We start from the raw sequence: 16,739 nt of genomic DNA on the forward strand, positions 1-16,739 counted from the left end.
TTTGCTGCTACGCTGTCATTGCTGTGCTTTCTATTGTGTTACAGCGTTATGCCTATTGAAGTCTGTGAGAAATTATACCAGCTATTTTACACAGTTGTTGAATAGGTTAGAATGATACTAGGATTAAACTTCAAGCTAATTTTGCAGGTATGTATAGATTGATTAAGTGCATTAACTGAAAGTCGTGGAACATTTACTGGTTAGAAAAGTTGATTTTGATTATCACTGCTATATAAAGAGATTTCCATAGAACTCAGCAACTAAATAATTTCTTTCCCTCTCTTCAGGGTGGAGAGGTACATGATGGATCTGAACTGATCGGTCCTGTTGAGCCTCTGTCTGACTCACTGACTGACAACCTATCTGACTGCAGCTCCGAAGGTTTGCTTCTTTCTGTCATGTGGCTTTATACCTTGATCTCTTTTAAAAGAGCACATAAATGACAAGTGTAAATGACAAGTGCTGCATTTGTACGTTTCTGTTTGCTTGATATGACAGATAAGTTGAAACTGGGATTTAAAAAAAAGAAAAGTTCGGCTCAGCAGAACTCTGTCTGCTCTGCTAGAAGTTTGCTTATAACAGGACATTTTCTGGGAGTTTGTCTGGTCCACTTTAAATGTCCTGCTGCTCTGTTGTTCAAAAAGAACTTCTTCAGGTATCAGTGGGAACTGACCTCTCTGGTGTAAATGTACGCAGTCCCACCTGATTCCAAAAGGTTGGGTAAGTGATCTGGTAGCATTCATGATGAATTGTGACTTAAGTCTCTGGTAGTAAAAATTTGCAGGGAACTTTAAAATCATTTTGAGATTGATCAATAAATATTTAGGTAACTTTGAATTTGCCCAGAGCATGAAAAATAGGTCTAAGATTTGAATTGCTGTATTCATTTCAGAGGGTTCTTATTTAGCTGTTCGTGCCCTGGATGCCACCAGGGTTTAACTGCTGAGTAGAACCCAGAAGATATACTTAAAAATTATGCTCACAGTTTCTTGTGTATGAAACCTAATGTTGGCAAATAGGATTTGTTAAAGAGAGTAACAGCATGTAAGTATATATTATTATAACAGATATACTTAAATTTTTAAGTAATACATGTATACTTCAGATATTAAGTATACTAACGTCTTGCGACTCATGCTTTCTTAAGTTTGAAACCAAACGATGGCGAGTGGGATTTGGGAGAGAAAGTAACAGCTGTCTTTAAGGCCTCTAGATGGCAGTGGCAATACTCGGCTCTGAGTCCTCTCCCTGTTTGCATATAATTCTTCTAGTCTGATTATCATAGCTAGTTTGGACTAGTTAGTTCTCTGTTTTTGTGGGCTGACACAGCCTCCCCATGAGCACTGTTCCTCCAAACTGTCCTACTGAGAAGGGGCTTGTGTTTGCTTAACAGAAGTTGGTGTTTGCTAATAAGGTTCTGTTGTGTTTTCTCTGTTTTGCCTGTTCTTTTAAGACAAAGTTCACCCTGCAGAATACATGCGTGTTAATGGTAGAAGGATCAAACTGATGGGCTTTTTTTTTTTTTGAACCAAGATGAACAATAAATATCCTGCTTCTCTAACAGTTTGACAGTTCATGCTTTAAATACTTCTACAAGGATCTCTGTGCTTTTCAAGAGGGCACATCTCAGAGCATCACAGTACTTTCTAATCTTGCTGACTGTCACTCATCTTCCTCTCTAGATATGTGAGACAATGTTCATCTGTTGAACCCCCTCTCCAAAGTTTTTCTATACCAGTTGCCACATTCTTTAGATAAATCCCCTTGGAACATCATCTTTTTTTTTCCCCTTTTTTTCTTCCTTCTGGTTTTACCACATTCATGCTTTCCTTCCAGAAATAAGCAGATGCAGTTCAGACTTTTCCTACCCCTCATGCTGGTTGGAAGCCCTGTGACTGCGATTTGTGTGGTGATGGAACTGGGTTTTATACCACTCCCCTAAGCAAAGTTTATTATCTCAGGTTCTGTGCCATGCAAGCTCTGTTAGTGCAGCTTCTGGTCAAGTCAGCTGCAGGAGACAGCTCTGTTTGAAATATTCTGTGTAGATGTGTCCTGATTCATATAGTCTGGGAGACCAGTGCACCCTTTCTACAAAACACAGCCTGATAGTGGTAGGGCAAGGGGTAATGGTTTTAAGCTAATAGAGAGTACATTTAGATTGGATAGTAGGAGGAAATTCTTTACTCACAGAGTGGTGAGGTGTTGGAATAGCTTGCCTAGAGAGGCTGTGGGTCCTCCATCCCTGGAGGCATTCAAGGTGTTAGATGCAGCTTTGAGCAACATGGTCTAGTGGGAGCAGTCCCTGTTCATGGTGGAGGGTTGGAACTGGATGGCCTTCAAGGGTCTTGTTTCCATCCATTCACTCTCTTCCATTCATTCACCTTTCTCCATCAGTCAGCTCTGTTTGCATGTGCAGATTCCCTAACTTGTGATTTTTTTTTTTTTCACTGAAGAAGAACATTTGGTGCCTCTGAATGTTATTTCGTAAATTTAGTCGTGAACAGCCAAATTTAAGTTTAACTTCGGCAGATGATACCTAATCACTGATATCCTAATGAATCTTCTGTCTTCCTCCAACTGGTCCGTTTTGAGGTTGCCTTCTTTATGTATTCATGAAGCTACAGTTTTCTTCTCATTGTAAACACTGCTGTGTTTTCCTCCCCTGAAAAGATCTGGAGCAGTGTCTTGAGAGCACCTGTGCACTCCTGTATTCTCCAGTAGTCTTGTGTCACTGAATATTGTCATGGCTTGATTTTAGACCAAGTAATGACTGGTAATTTGTTTTTCTTCCTGCCTTTTTTTTTTTTCCCTCTCACTTAGGTTAAATGATTTGCTAGCTCTGGAGAAGCAACATTTCTACAGTGCTTAGCAAATGTGTGTGCTTTCTCTCTACTCTTCCATAAATTGTAAACCTCCCTGTCTCCCCTTCCCTTCTGAACTCTAGAGCTGCAAAATCAAAATGAAAGTTTGAGCTAGGTGCCTTTGAGTCACCTCCTTGCTGCTACACATTCTTTTTGAAGAAGACAGAATACTTTTCCTGATAACGTGCATAAACTCTTGACTCTGTTGATAATACAGAAGAAAACAAGACAGCCGGTTTTAGCTCAAAATTTACTTTTGTTGCTTGTACAAACAGCTAAATGCCTTGACCTTCTTGCTTGTTTTATTGCTTCAGTAGGTACATGTGCCAAGGTGATAAAACAAACTGCTACGTGATATCCAGGTGGCACTGCCAAATTCATTGCTCGCTCCATATGTCTCATGCAGAGTACTATTCTGGAATGACATTTTTTGAGACTGAAACCTGGCATTTTTTTCTTAGTTTGTAGATGTAGGTCCCAGCTTTGAAGACTCTTCTGTTGTAAGTCTTGTTAACTGTAAATCATTGGAATGGTGTGAGATAGGGATTAAAGTCCTATTGTTGTTGAAATTAGGTGAGTTGGAGTGCTGAGGTTTGAGTTAGCCATCCTAAGCAAATGATTGTGTTCTGATTTTAACCTTGGTGGCAGCCAGAAATGGCAAGTCTGACTTTGCTGTCAGTTTTAATGGTGTGCTACCAAATGAATATCTCTGATAGCCAGTTCAAGAGCAGTTTCACATTACATACTTTTACCTGCAGCAGGGCCATATCTTTTGTTTTTGATGGCAAGTGAACATCTAATCTGTTATGCAAAAGGGTATCAGAACCATTTTTATCGTTCTTGTCTTTTTCAGTTCGGAAAGACTTAAGTGGACTTGATGATGTGACGCTTACAAGCCAGTCGGAATGTGGAGGTGAGCTCTGAAGTTTCAATTAGTTTTGTGGAGTTCGAATTATTAAAGAGTCATAATTATGGATGGACACCTTATGTGGATGATGATTCACACAGAATGGTGTGCATGTAAAATATCTTTGCCACTTATTCCCAAATAACTCTTCTAGGTTTCTGTAGTTTGAAATTACTGAAGATCAGTTTGAAGTAAGTGTGTATGCTTGTGGCAAATGTAAAATAAAATAAAAGCTGTGAAATTCCAGTGAAAGAGGTATAATCCATTTTTTACCACATCTTAACAATGGAAGAATAGTATATATGGTAGTCATGAATTAAAGTGCTGTGTGATGCAGAAGCTGACAAACTGTGAATTCGAAGTCCTAATTGAATCATTTTGGGATGTTTCATTTCACTGATTTAAAACAGTATATACAGAGAGATCTTGCAACAATGATCTGGCTTCTGCTATTCTAACAGCACTCACACAGGGAGATTTAGCTTCCTGGGCTCCAGCAGTGAGCAGGCTTTGAAGGTTAAAGTTGGGTGTTAGATGTTTGTCTCTTCATTCCCTGTATTAAAATGAAGAATTGCTCTGCAGAGTTTGTAGCTAACTTTTTAAAAAACCGTATCTCTGGTTACTCAAAAGCCATTTTTAAGTTGGAAAATTTTTGTGCGCAAAGTCTTAGGAAGTTGGAAAGGTGAAAAGCAGGCTAAAATATTTGAATGCGATAAAGAATGTTGAATATTCCTGCGGTATATAATGTAGAGTGATAAATGTCTGTCTTGTCGTGCTTTCAGGCTTCTCCAGTGACAGCGACCTGATCTCTTTGACAGTTGATGTAGACTCTCTTGCTGAATTAGATGATGGAATGGCATCCAACCACAGTTCTCCCAGCAGAGCTGTTGGCCTTTGCCATACTTCTGAGCCCCCAGTACAAAGCGCTGTGGCATCTGAGCAGGAGTGGAGCAAACCTGAAGGAGAAAGGGAGAGCCATGGTCTGTTTTCTGGAAGCTTAAAACCCAAGCCTGGCAAACAAGATTACTTAGAGAAAGCAGGCGAGTTGATAAAGCTGGCCTTGAAAAAGGAGGAAGAAGAAGACTACGAAGCTGCTTTCAGCTTTTATAGAAAGGGTGTTGATTTACTTCTGGAAGGTGTTCAAGGTATGGATCTTCCCATATTGTTTGTTTTACCTTTGGTTATGGGTATTTGATTATGGTATTTCCTTAGTTACATCTGCTTATTGTGTTGCAAGGAGGTGATATGAAATGCAGAAAAATGTGTGCCTGGCTTTCATCTGCTTGATAGCTGTTGTGCTTGTAAGACAGAGAGAAATCTTTCTCTTTAAGACTTGAATAATAAGCTAGGGTCTAATCTTCCAAGTGCCAAATATCTCCTACTCAAAATTGCAGCACAACCTCTGACTTGCAGGTAAGTAGCAAAGTGCTCCACTTTTGTCTCTTTCCTTTTTATTACCTAGGCATTAATTAATGTGTGGCACTTGCAGCACTGTTGAAACATTATTTAATTTACATGGTTAAGTGAGGATTAATTATCCCCATTTTACACATGGGGAGAGGCAGACTCAGGTTAACTTTTCAATCACAACAGGATTAGAAGTATTCTTGGCTCACAGCCTCTTGCTTCTTTCATTTAACTGTTCTCCTTTTTCTAGCTAAAAGATGCATAGAAATTTACATGCTTATGCTGCTGGAGGAGAACAGGATTTTTTTCAGAAGACTTTGATGCATCAGTATATCTGCAAAAACCATTGTTAACTGATGAAGTACAACTCCATGTAAACTTCTGTAGAGTCTCCTTGTACCCTGTCAGTCAAGGGACAGTTTTATCCCTTTCCATCTCTAGTTCTTGAGAATCTAGAGGGATAACCTCATGTATTTGCATTTTGTTCAACAATAGAATAAAATGACCACAGGAAGAGATCTGTTGTTTCCTGGAGTGAATTCAAGGTCTGTGTATTGTGCTTCTGTTTGACACAGATCAAATGAGTGAGATTAGAATTGTGGCATTGTTTAACAGCATACAGCACATGAATATTTTGTTGCTCCAGAGCTGAACTTAAATGCTAATGTGCATGTACAAGTAGAATCCTGTTCTCCATCTGAGTACAGAGCTCAGCAGTGGTCTAAGCCCTGTGAACAATTGTAGGAATGGAACTTAACCTACTGAGCTGCCTTAATGGAGGCTGGAAGAAAATGATGGATAAGCTAACAATGAAGGCTGAAGGTGTGCACTTTACGTAAAATATCAGTTAACTTTCTGGCAAAAGCGAAACCCCTTTTTTTGTGTGCTGTCCCAGTGGTTGTCAGTAGGGCTGCTGCTTTGCTGCTTGTCATGGCTTGTCGATGTAATCAAAATGCCTTCCCTTGGGAATAGAAATGTGTACAGACTGGTTCTAGGTAGGCATCTCATCATTTTTCCTTTCTCTGTCACTCTGCATGGATGTGGAGATAGTGGGGAGGTTGGTCATCCTCTGCTGGGCACTTAGCTTAGATTTGCATGAATCCAGCTCATCTTGTGCTCGCTTCTGAGCTTAAAAAGTGTGCTTAATTGTCTATAAAGACAGTTTAAAAAACCCCACACAAAAAACTGAAATAACAGAAAAGCCTAATCCAGGAGTTAGCTCTTGTATATTTAATTAGTAGGTGGTATGTTTAACACTGATTTGTGAATATTCACTGTGTGTTGCAATAAAAAGTCCCCATCATTTCAGCAGTACTGGTTATGTAGTTCATGTGGATAATAATGGGTCTGTTTTGAAGGTGAGGGTGGTGCAGCTGTTGCCAAATGCCTCTTGTCTTTTGCCATTTGGTATTTTTATCCTTTTTTGTCTAAATTAGCCTATGTATTTTTTGAAAGTGAAACACAGCATTCGTACATACTTACACACCAATCTAAAGTGACTGTACCTTTCAAAGCAGACATGTATTGTCTGCAAATGCAGCCTTTCTTTAGATCGAACTGAAAGTGGCTTTTGCATGTAAAATGGCAGTACATGCTTTTGCCACATGGTGGCACCAAGGAAATAGGAATTGACACTTACCATTGGAAAATGCAACTAATGTACCAGAGGAAAAAAGAACCGTCATTCATCCCTTGTTTGAAACTTCTCTGAGAATTACTGTGGAAGTGAAATGCCTCCACGCACTGATTAGGCATATCTAAAAGATAAAGATCTCTCTGTTACCTGCCGCCTCCTTTAGGCTTGGCACGAGAAGTTCTTACTTCTTAAATCTACGTCTTCAAAATCACGTATGAGTAAGTTTATTACTGTGAGTTTACAGACCTATTGTTTAGTTAGGAGTAGCATGCTTCCATAAAGGCAGCTGGGGCAGCTCATCTGTCATGCTACCAGTGACCTCAGCTCTCTGAGTTGGTGTACTTCTACAGGGTGAGACGAGGTATTGCACAGGCTTACACCAAAGAAGTGTCCATCTTGAGTTCATTTTCAACTATCTGTGCTCTCAGAAGTGCTGTCACTTATACTGTGTGTGCTGTATGTGTATTTTCCTCTGCTAGTCTCTTGTGGACTTTTAGTGCAGAATCCTTCCATGTCCTGTTTTACAGTCCTGCTGCAAGACTGGATGTGTGCCACTTGGGAGATGAAGGCAGTGTACGCTCTGAGAGGCTGTAGTATAACTTGGTCTCTGGACATCTGCCCTACAAATGTCTTGGGCCTGGTTCTGCTCCATATACATATTCAGTGCTGAACATATTTGCCAGTGGGAAGGAGAACAAATTCCTGGAGTGGCATCTGAGGGCTCTGCTGCTCCTGAACTACCTGTACCTCTTGTAACTTCCCATTTCCTCGCTGCCAGAGCTCCCTCACATTCACACAAAGGGAATGATTGCCATCATTTTCTCTTTCCTTGAAATACGCAGATCCTGATCCCCTCTTGTGTTTTCTGGGACCTGCTGTGTGCAGGATTTTGGCACTTGCACAAAGCAGGTTTGTAAAGGTTGTGTAGCTGGTTGAGCTGAAACCTTCAGAAATTCAAGTTGGGAGTGAGTATTCCTGACTTGTTTGAGAATTTCAAATTTTCATACTTTTTAACCATACTAGAAAATAAATACACTAATTGATAGAAACTTGGGTTCACAGTTATAGCTGCTCATTTGTTTTATTAGCATGTCAGAGTACTTTGAGGTCAATGCATTGCTTCAGGCCCAGTGGCGGAAAAAAAGCACTTATCGATTGCGAGCCACCAACTTCTAGGCTGGAAATCAACTGTGTTTTGTACAAAGTTAGTGCTTTCCTGACTTCGATGCAGAAAGTAATTTGTGTTAGGAAAAAATTGATTAGGGGCCTGAAATTATGGAAAAGGATATTTGGAATAAAGAAGGGAGTCCTGCTCCTTCTGGTGTGAATTGCTCCTCTTTCTTCAACTCCCACCATTCTCTAGTTGTATCCATTATGGATCTTGGCTGTAAAAACATAGTTAATGCTGTTGCATGTTGCTGCATTTAAATCACTTCAAACATGTGATGGAGCAAGAACAGCCACAGCAATATTGTGATTCTGTGTAGAAAAGTACAAACTCTGTTCCCTGTAGCTTAGAATACAAACTTGTCCATTCCTAGACTGCTGCATATGAGGCTCTTTGTTACATATTAACATCTGAAGGTGTATGATCCATTTGCTTTGTCATAGATCTGGGGTGTTTGTGTTAGCAGCTGTGGCTAAGCACAATTAATAGTTATTTACTGTGTGAGGCTGGTTCAGCTAGGCAGTGTGGACATCGTTGCATGAAGTGCGTGGTACGTAAGTCAGCTTTGCAGCCACAAGTATATTTCCCAGGTATTTCTGTTTTTGCTGGTTATCTACAGCTCCTAGATAAGCTGTTGGTGTCTTTGAAAGCAGGCTGTGAATGTCGATTTCTCACTGCTCCGTGCTATTTTCATGTTTATCCAGTAAACAGAGCTGGAACAGAAATTACACAAATTGTTGGAACCTTGATACAATGACTTTGACTTTTAACCCAGAAATGCATATACAGTGAAATACTGGGAATACTTTAGACAGCTAGGTGATATTTCTGGATATACTGAAAACAAACCGACTTGTTTCTAATTACTGGAATTATGATGGACTATGATCTGAGCTTGTGATGGAGCCAGGAATGCAAACAGGAGCATGACTAACAGAATGCCAGACAGTGCTTTGTGAAGAGAGGAGAAAAGCCGTGGCTTTTCCATGAGCATGTTTCTGGCTTCCAGATTAAAAAGAACCTTTGCTTGTTTGTTGAATAATACTTATGAAACCAACTTCTGTACAAAGCAGTAGCTATGTTAAAGGAATATAACTTGTGAAGTCTTATGAGTAGTATTTCTTGCTGAGAGTGGCAATCTCTATGCAGTTTTTGAGCTACACAGTGATTGTGCCAGATGAGAGCATCTTTGAGGAAACAATAGACCTGTTTTCTGAGAGGTATCAGTGTGAGTTTGTTGGCATCAAGCAAATGCAAATGAGGATCCTTGCATTCCAATTGCAGGATTATTTATGCTAATGCTACATATTTGAGATCCTGTTGAAGAGATGAGGAACAGTTAATTTTTGCAAGACAGAGCCCTAGACGACATCGGGACACCTTGGGCTGTGAGATGATGGAGATGATGATGTCTGCAGGAAAAGAAGGTTGTGCTGGGTTCTGACAGGGAAGATTAATGGCAGTGTTAGTGGCAGAATTGAGGTTTTCCCTCAGCCAATCTCAGACCTCTGTGCTCAGATGATGCATCATGACTGTCTCCTTATTCCTTGTTGTGACTTCCACTGAGCTTGGAACCAGTCAAGACAGGAACTTCCTGCCCTAAGTCCTTCCAAAGGAGCTGGAAAGCCATTATATCCTAGTAGACTAGGAGGATGCTATAGGACCATTTGGATTTAGCTTTTTAAGCAACAGTGCAAAATGTTACCTCTTGACATTACAACTTCTGTTCTAAAACAGACTAGTTGTTTTAGCAGTACTTGTCTACTGGTAAGCAGCTGGATTAAGAAGGAATATTAAAAATATTGTGGTTTGCTTAAAAAAAGTCAGCTAATTCCAGCGTGCTTTCAGTGATGCTGAAATTCTTGCTAATGTGGGCCATGAGCTATTCATAACTGAAATGTGCTGACTTCCAAGCTGTTGCAGACCATATAGAGCCTCAGAGAAGATTAGTGCTACAGGATTTGTAACTGCAGGGCAGATGTTGGATAGATCACCCTGAGTAAAGTCATTCCGTATGCACACATACTGGGTTTAGACACACCATCACGGCTAAGCAGTAAAATATGGCATCTGCTAGTCAAGTATGGAGAAGTCTAGTATGTAAATGCAACCAGATTGAGGTATGTAAAGGAATACTCAAGACGGGTCCATTTTAAACTTCGAGATTCTTTGCACAAAATGCTGAGAAAGATCCGGGGTTTACCTTCTGCAGGTTGGTACCCATACAATATGTGTGGATAAATTGTGGTGCTAACTAAGCCAGTGTGTGGGGCATGTTGCAGAGGTGACATTGAATGCAGTCCCATAGCATTTGATTGTAATGGAGTGAACAAACATGTCTGAAGGTAGAACATAAGCATCTGTACTTTCTTCTCTCTTCTGGAGGGCAGTGTCGGCTTGGTGTTAATCCAGCCTTTCCAAGATTTCTGAGTTTGTCCTCATGGCAGTTCCTCACCAGGTTGCTGATCATGCCCAGCCTCTCTGATAGACCTCCCTGCCTGCGCAGCCTTCTGTCTGGGCTGTCATTAGGCAGCACTTAGCTGCAGCAATGTGTGTTAATCTTTACTTCTGCTTTGCGTTGTTTTTAACCTCCTATCAGAAGACCCCTAGTGGTTGCCATGCTTCTTCCAGCACAATGTAAACACATCAGGCTCACCTAGGTGGTGGTACTTCTGTCCAGGTGAGAAAACGAACTGAAGTCTCTGACTGCAGAATTAAATGCCTCAGGCCGTGTAGGTGAATTAAGGGTCAATTCCTTTAGCTAAGAAAGAAGAGCATAGAGAAGTTTGGAAGTCTTTTCCTCTCTTTCATGGTGGTGGTCTGTGTAAATTCTTTCACTGCTGTGGCTTTCGGAGTGCTTTTCTATTTCTGTGGCCCATGTGTTGGAGGAGCTGCTGCTGTCACCATTTTGTTTCCCCTCTGTGCTAGGATGCCATTGCTTATCCTTCTGTCTTACAGCAGTCACAGGTTTATTTTCCTTTTTCCTCTGTAGTTTTACAGGAAAGTGTTCAAGGTTATTTCTCATGTTGTGAGGTCTTACTTTGGTGAAATGCCTTGCAGCTGAAGTCTGAAAGTTTTAGCAGATGGATGGGAAATTAATCTTTTCTTCCCTGTAGCACTGTATGACCATTCCTTTTAGGTTTTTTTTTTCCAGTTAGTCACACATGCATGAGGAAGGCTACCATCTTGTGTGTTTAACGTGAAGTTGTATGAATAAACAGATGTTTGTTGGTTAGCATTTCTGGAAAGCTACTTTTTTATGATGTTGAGTGTTACTGTCTCCTGGTGACTGGTCATTCAAACGCATTTTGTCTACACCATTATTCTGTGTAATCTTAACTTTTGCACATATGCCAGTATTTTCTTTCCAGGAAAGTATTTACCTAAATATTCACACCACTGGCTTGTAACCTTACATTCATGACTCACAGGGAGTGAAGATCTGTAAGTGTTTTGAGCAATGTGCAATAAAGTAAATGTACAAAATATACAGAGCATACCAGAAAATTGGAAGAAGAATTCTTACACGTTTATTCACTGTCATACAGTTGTGCTTTAGCTTGTGTGGTTTTAAAGGACAGTGGGGTACTCTCTGGTGCCTTCAGGGAGGGAGAAAGAATAAGTCTGAGAAATATGGTGCATCCTAACCTTTTTTAGGAGGAAAAAAATCACTTCAAACTGTTTATACCATAATAGGGCTTAACTTTAGCTTTATTTATTTTTTAATATTTACTGTCTTTTTTTCAGCAGTGGAATTTAGCCACCACCCCAAAGATAATCACCATAAATTTATTATATAGCATACTGGAGATGAGGAGCCAGTGGGCTTATTTTGCAAATCCGAATTGCCACCTGCTGCTAAAATCTGTAGCATCTTCCCTTGATGCTGAGGTGTCCATCTACTCCAGCACCTGCCACGTTTCACTTAAGTAATTGTTTGAAAATTAAAGGTTACCCCCTTTCCTGTGAAAGTTTGGAGACTTGTTCCTAAATCCGCAGCTCTTCCCATTCCTGAAATAAATGTTAGGGTTATAAAAGTATGTCCAAAGTGGTCACAAATCTGTGCTGGATTATGACTTGCATTGTCACTTACAGTGGGCCTGAGCTTTTGTTTGGCTAATATGGACAAAGGAGTCAGCTTCACATGATGTAAGAAGTGTTTGCCCTAAGAAGAACAGAGGTCCTCTTGAACCAATTAGGCAAAAATAACAGCTGGGCTACCCACTAATAAGGAAGGTGCTGCTAAACCTCTTTTCATTGTGAGAAGAAATAAATCTTTTAAGGCTTACTCCCTTGCATTTTTATAGAGAGCAATTCTTTGAAAAATTCAGCGATCCAGCTGGGTGATATGTGCAGGAAGACTGTGAAGAAGATAAAGAAACTTTTAAAAATAAAAAATGGTATTATAGCTATTAGATTTGGCAATTATAAATGTTTCATTGAAGATTTCAGTATTTAGAGAAAGTTTTACCGTTTAAATTGTTAAGTACATCGAGTTTGGGGTTAGCACAACAGGCAGTCTTCCACAAGTTCCTTGTAGCCTGCAAGAGGACATTCCTTCCTGGAGCAAATCGCTTCTGATACCCTCTGAAACAAAGGCAGCCCACATGTATTTTTAGTAAGTCTGAGAAAAAAGCAGGAAGATTTGGAATATGGAGGTTACAAAGGATCGGGACAAGTGATGCTAACTTTTTACCTCTTCTGTGGAAATATGCACATCGTGGGCAAGCAGCTGGTTAGGTAGGGAACTTGCTGTTTGGGTTGGGGAGTGGTTTGGAGGAGGTCAGACGTGACGGAAGGAATATCTGGAATTCCTAGGTGGGTAATATATACTGTGATTTAGTAGATGTGTGATATAGTATACGTTAAGGGCAAGTAATGTGCAGTGCTATTTTTGTTTGTTACCATCTGTAAGATAAGCATCCATCCTGGATCTGTGGAGAAGACTAGTTAAGGATCAGAGCAAGTTTGAAGGCACTTCTACGCATCCATAACGTGCTCTGTTAATACTCTAGATTACCTGGGGGGAAAAGGGGACAGATTTCTCCACGGTGCTAATCGTAGAATCATTTGAGTTGAAAGGGACTTTTAGAGGCCATCCAGACCGACTCCCCTGCAAGGAACAGGGACAACTGCAGCTCAATCAGGTGCTCAGAGCCCCCCCGCCTGACCGCGAATGTCTCCAGGGAAGGGGCATCCACCACCTCTTGATATCTACCAGAGATTTTTATTTTTCACTTTGTATTTACAAGTTATAATCCCCTCTCCATAGCTTTTTTTCCTGACACCTGAACATAAGGCATTTACCTATATGATAATATCGCAGGAGATCTGATACCTGAGAAAAAACAGCTAGCTCACCTTAACACCCAGTGCTTCACCATTAAATTAGCGGATCATTCAGAGCAAGAAAATTAGCTCTTCTGAGCAAGAAAGCTGCTTGTAATATTGCTAGCTTCCCAGATGCTACCGCAGGGTGTATATTCGGTGGAAATGTTGCTTCTCTGTATTTTGCATTCAGATCAATGGTCTATAGGAAAACAAGCCTGCAAGTCACAGATGAACTTGGTGGCACGATTATTCTGATATTTGTGGTTTTCCTCTATCAAACCCTCAAGATCATTTGAATGTTGTTAGGAACGTCTGTTTTTGTAAATATATTATAGCTGAGCTGTCCTTAGAAATAAAAATTAAAGAACAAATTTTAATGCGTTGGCTGCTGTCCTAATGTCCTGGCTACTGTTAGTTTGGTCAGCGGGTGGCCCGGTCAGCCTTTCCAAAGCCAATTTTCATTTTAAGATATTTTTATTTCTTTGAAATAGGCAAAGCCTTTGGAAAATGAGGGAGCAGCCTGCTCGCGCTTGTGTAGATGAAGGCTTATATGTGCAACAAAGTAGCTGTAGAGTTTTTATATTCTGTTTGCAGTAATAGTAAACAGAGCATCTAAAATAACCACTTGCACATTGCAACAAACACATCATCATTTGCTTAAAAAGAGTTATAATTACAGTTGACGAAGCATGGACACCATAAAAAATGCATTAGTTTGGCTTGACACATTAATTACCTGTTTTTGCAGATGTTTTTATATATTGTTGTGTGAACAGTTTACAAAATAATTACAGGAAAGTCATATGGAAAATAAACTAAGTGGGTGGTTTCTCGCCTTAATATTTTCATTCATGTGAATCTGTGTGAGGCACAGCTGCTCCGTAGCAAATGCAGAGGGAGAGAGAGGGAGGAATCTTGAGGGGGTTTTTATTCAGGCCTCTGTGATCAGCATCGCTACACTTTATATTGTGCTTTAGCAGTGTAGTTTTTAAACATGTAAAATGACATTGCTGATTTAATCCCAGTGATCAGGAGCGGGGAAAAGCTTTGATCCTGATCAGATGAAACATAAATCTTCTAGTATCTAGGAAAATAAATGAAAAATCAATATTATTTTAAGCAGGATGATCTTTTATGAGCAGTTATAAAGATTCATCAAAGGCTTTGACACAGTTTAAACATTTCCTGTTTGCTGCCATTTAAAGAAAAACGCCTTTCAAGTTATAAATTGTAATTAAAGAGAGATACTTCTTTAGATTATTGCAGGCTAACCGCAGAATGAAAATAGGAACTCAGTGTGTTCATGCAGTGATGAAATCAAAAGATCTTCACTCGAAATAAATGCGTTGATTCTTTGAAGAACACGCATTTGTTTCACTTTACAAAATATTATAACAAAATGTAATATTGCCATTTTGAAAAAATATGCATAGTCTGTTTCACAGCTGAAGCATCTATCAGAGGCAGAGATTTTTTCTAGCACTGTGTTCTAATGCTTTATTTAAATGAAGCGTTTGATAAATTGAAATCGATGAAATTAAATAAATGGTAAAGATTATTTTTAGTTTAATGAGATTTTTATTATTAGGCATCACCCTGTGCTAAGACTTTTTGAAGTAATATTTTTTCTACTCCTGTAGAATTTGTATCCTCTACTTCATTACAGATTTCCATGAAGCATTGACTGGCTAAATGGGAAATTACATTGGAATATGGCTTTTCTATTTTTCCTTTTCATTTGCTTTGTTAAACTAATATAAATAAAAATCCTGTTCTGAGAATCCAATTCCCCAACTCCCACTCAAACATACACCTTATTACAGGGTTCCTAGGGATGGAACTGATAATGATCTTGATCTTGAATAAGATACAAGAACTCGTGGAGTTTGTGAATCTGCACCCTCTTAATGGCTGAAGATTTTAATGACTGAACAGTTTGTGAATGTTTTTTAACAAATTACTCAGGAAGGGAAACTAGAAGGAAAACTGAAATTAATGTCTTGTGAAAGTAGGGAGAACAAAGACAGCTCTAAGGGGACAGCCTATCTTGTTTGCGTTAATTACTGTAAAATTACTGAAGCATTGAAAAAAGGCAATAAACATCCAAACTAAATACACATAACTAACAATTAAGCAGTAAGCTTGACTTTTATGATAGCCTTAGACACTAGCCTAGCAGTTTTCTACCAGTTTGTTTGAAGAAAATGCTGGCTGAAGAGTTTAATGTTGCCATGTGGATGATTTGTTTTCCCTGTGCAACTACCACTTTTGTGTGCCTTTGAGAATGTTGACGATCACCAGTGATCATTACAAAGTTTTATGGTGCTCTGAGATTAAAGATGAACGCAGCAGTGTTGGTCATATTTCAAGAAATTGCAACACGTTTATTTAAAAGCAAACAAAACCCTGTGTGTCTATTCCATGCTGATACAGCCAATCCCAAGCTCAAACAATTGAGTTTTATTTCTTCTTCAACATGAGAGTAGTACTGGTAGTCTGGTCTAAGGGAATTTCGCCAGAAGAGTATTAGTAGAGTCTGATCTAAGAGGAGCTTAGACCTGAGTTTGCTTTCTCTTTAGAATGAGAGGAGTTAACTCAGAAATTTGTGCATATCCATTACATTGTAACCTAAAAGTGTGCTGAATTTCTGACTGTCTGGCTTCCTCCTAAACCACGTGCAGTCCAAGGTATTTATGGAGAAAGGCTCTGTATCTTTGTCCAAGGAGTTAACAATCACTTTTCCACCTGGTGGGAGATGGATAGTAATAGTTACAATAGATCACTTTCAGCAGAGCTTGGAGTAGAACATGAGTCTCTTCTGCTCTGTTTTTGATGGAGTGTGTGTGGCAGTTCTGTGCATTTAGGTAGTTGGTAGTCACAATACAAAAGTGAGGGGGAATCTTTAACAAGGTCAAAATGACTGGTAGAACAAAAACAGTGTGATAAAGACCCCTCTGCCTTGTTCACTCTCTTGGTCAAAGGGTTATTTAAAGCAAGGGCAATGATTCCATCTGGAGTACGGTATTCAGCTCTGTGGCCCCCAACACAAGGATTTGTTAAAATGGGTCCAGAGGAGGCCATGAAGATGATCAGAGGCCTGGAGCACCTCTCCTATGGTGTCAGGCTTGGAGATCTGCAATTGTTCAGACTGGAGAAGACTCTAGGTTGACCTTATAGCAACCTTTCAGTACCTGTGGGGAAGATGAAGAACTCTTCATCAAAGGATGAGGGGGTAACGTCTTTAAACTCAAAGAGGATAGATGTAGATGAGATATAAAGAGGAAATTCTTTACTCAGAAGGTGGTGAGGCAGTGGAACAGGGTGCCCAGAGAAGATGTGGATGTCCCATCACTGGAGATGTTCTGAGCCAGGTTGGATGGGGCTTTGGGCAGCCCAGTCTAGGGAGAGGTGACACTATCTATTGCAGGG

The 16,739-nt window shown here is 39.8% G+C and overlaps 1 protein-coding gene across 4 annotated transcripts in view; it reads left to right on the forward strand.

Annotated features, from left to right (window-relative positions):
- RPS6KC1 (ribosomal protein S6 kinase C1) overlaps positions 1 to 16,739 on the forward strand; it is an 84,148-nt gene that overhangs the window by 18,087 nt on the left and 49,322 nt on the right. For all 4 annotated transcript variants that reach the window (XR_006180674.1, XM_042880245.1, XM_042880253.1 and 1 more), the window contains 3 exons: positions 288 to 381; positions 3,715 to 3,774; positions 4,551 to 4,913. Coding sequence is in view for 3 of the 4 variants with exons in the window: in XM_042880245.1 (XP_042736179.1) it covers positions 288 to 381; positions 3,715 to 3,774; positions 4,551 to 4,913 (517 nt within the window). In the remaining variant the exon portion in view is untranslated. The remainder of the gene's footprint in view (positions 1 to 287; positions 382 to 3,714; positions 3,775 to 4,550; positions 4,914 to 16,739) is intronic.

This window comes from Lagopus leucura, unplaced genomic scaffold, assembly GCF_019238085.1.
Source record: "Lagopus leucura isolate 7727_CA_CO unplaced genomic scaffold, USGS_WTPT01 Super-Scaffold_73, whole genome shotgun sequence".
NCBI lineage: Eukaryota > Metazoa > Chordata > Aves > Galliformes > Phasianidae > Lagopus > Lagopus leucura.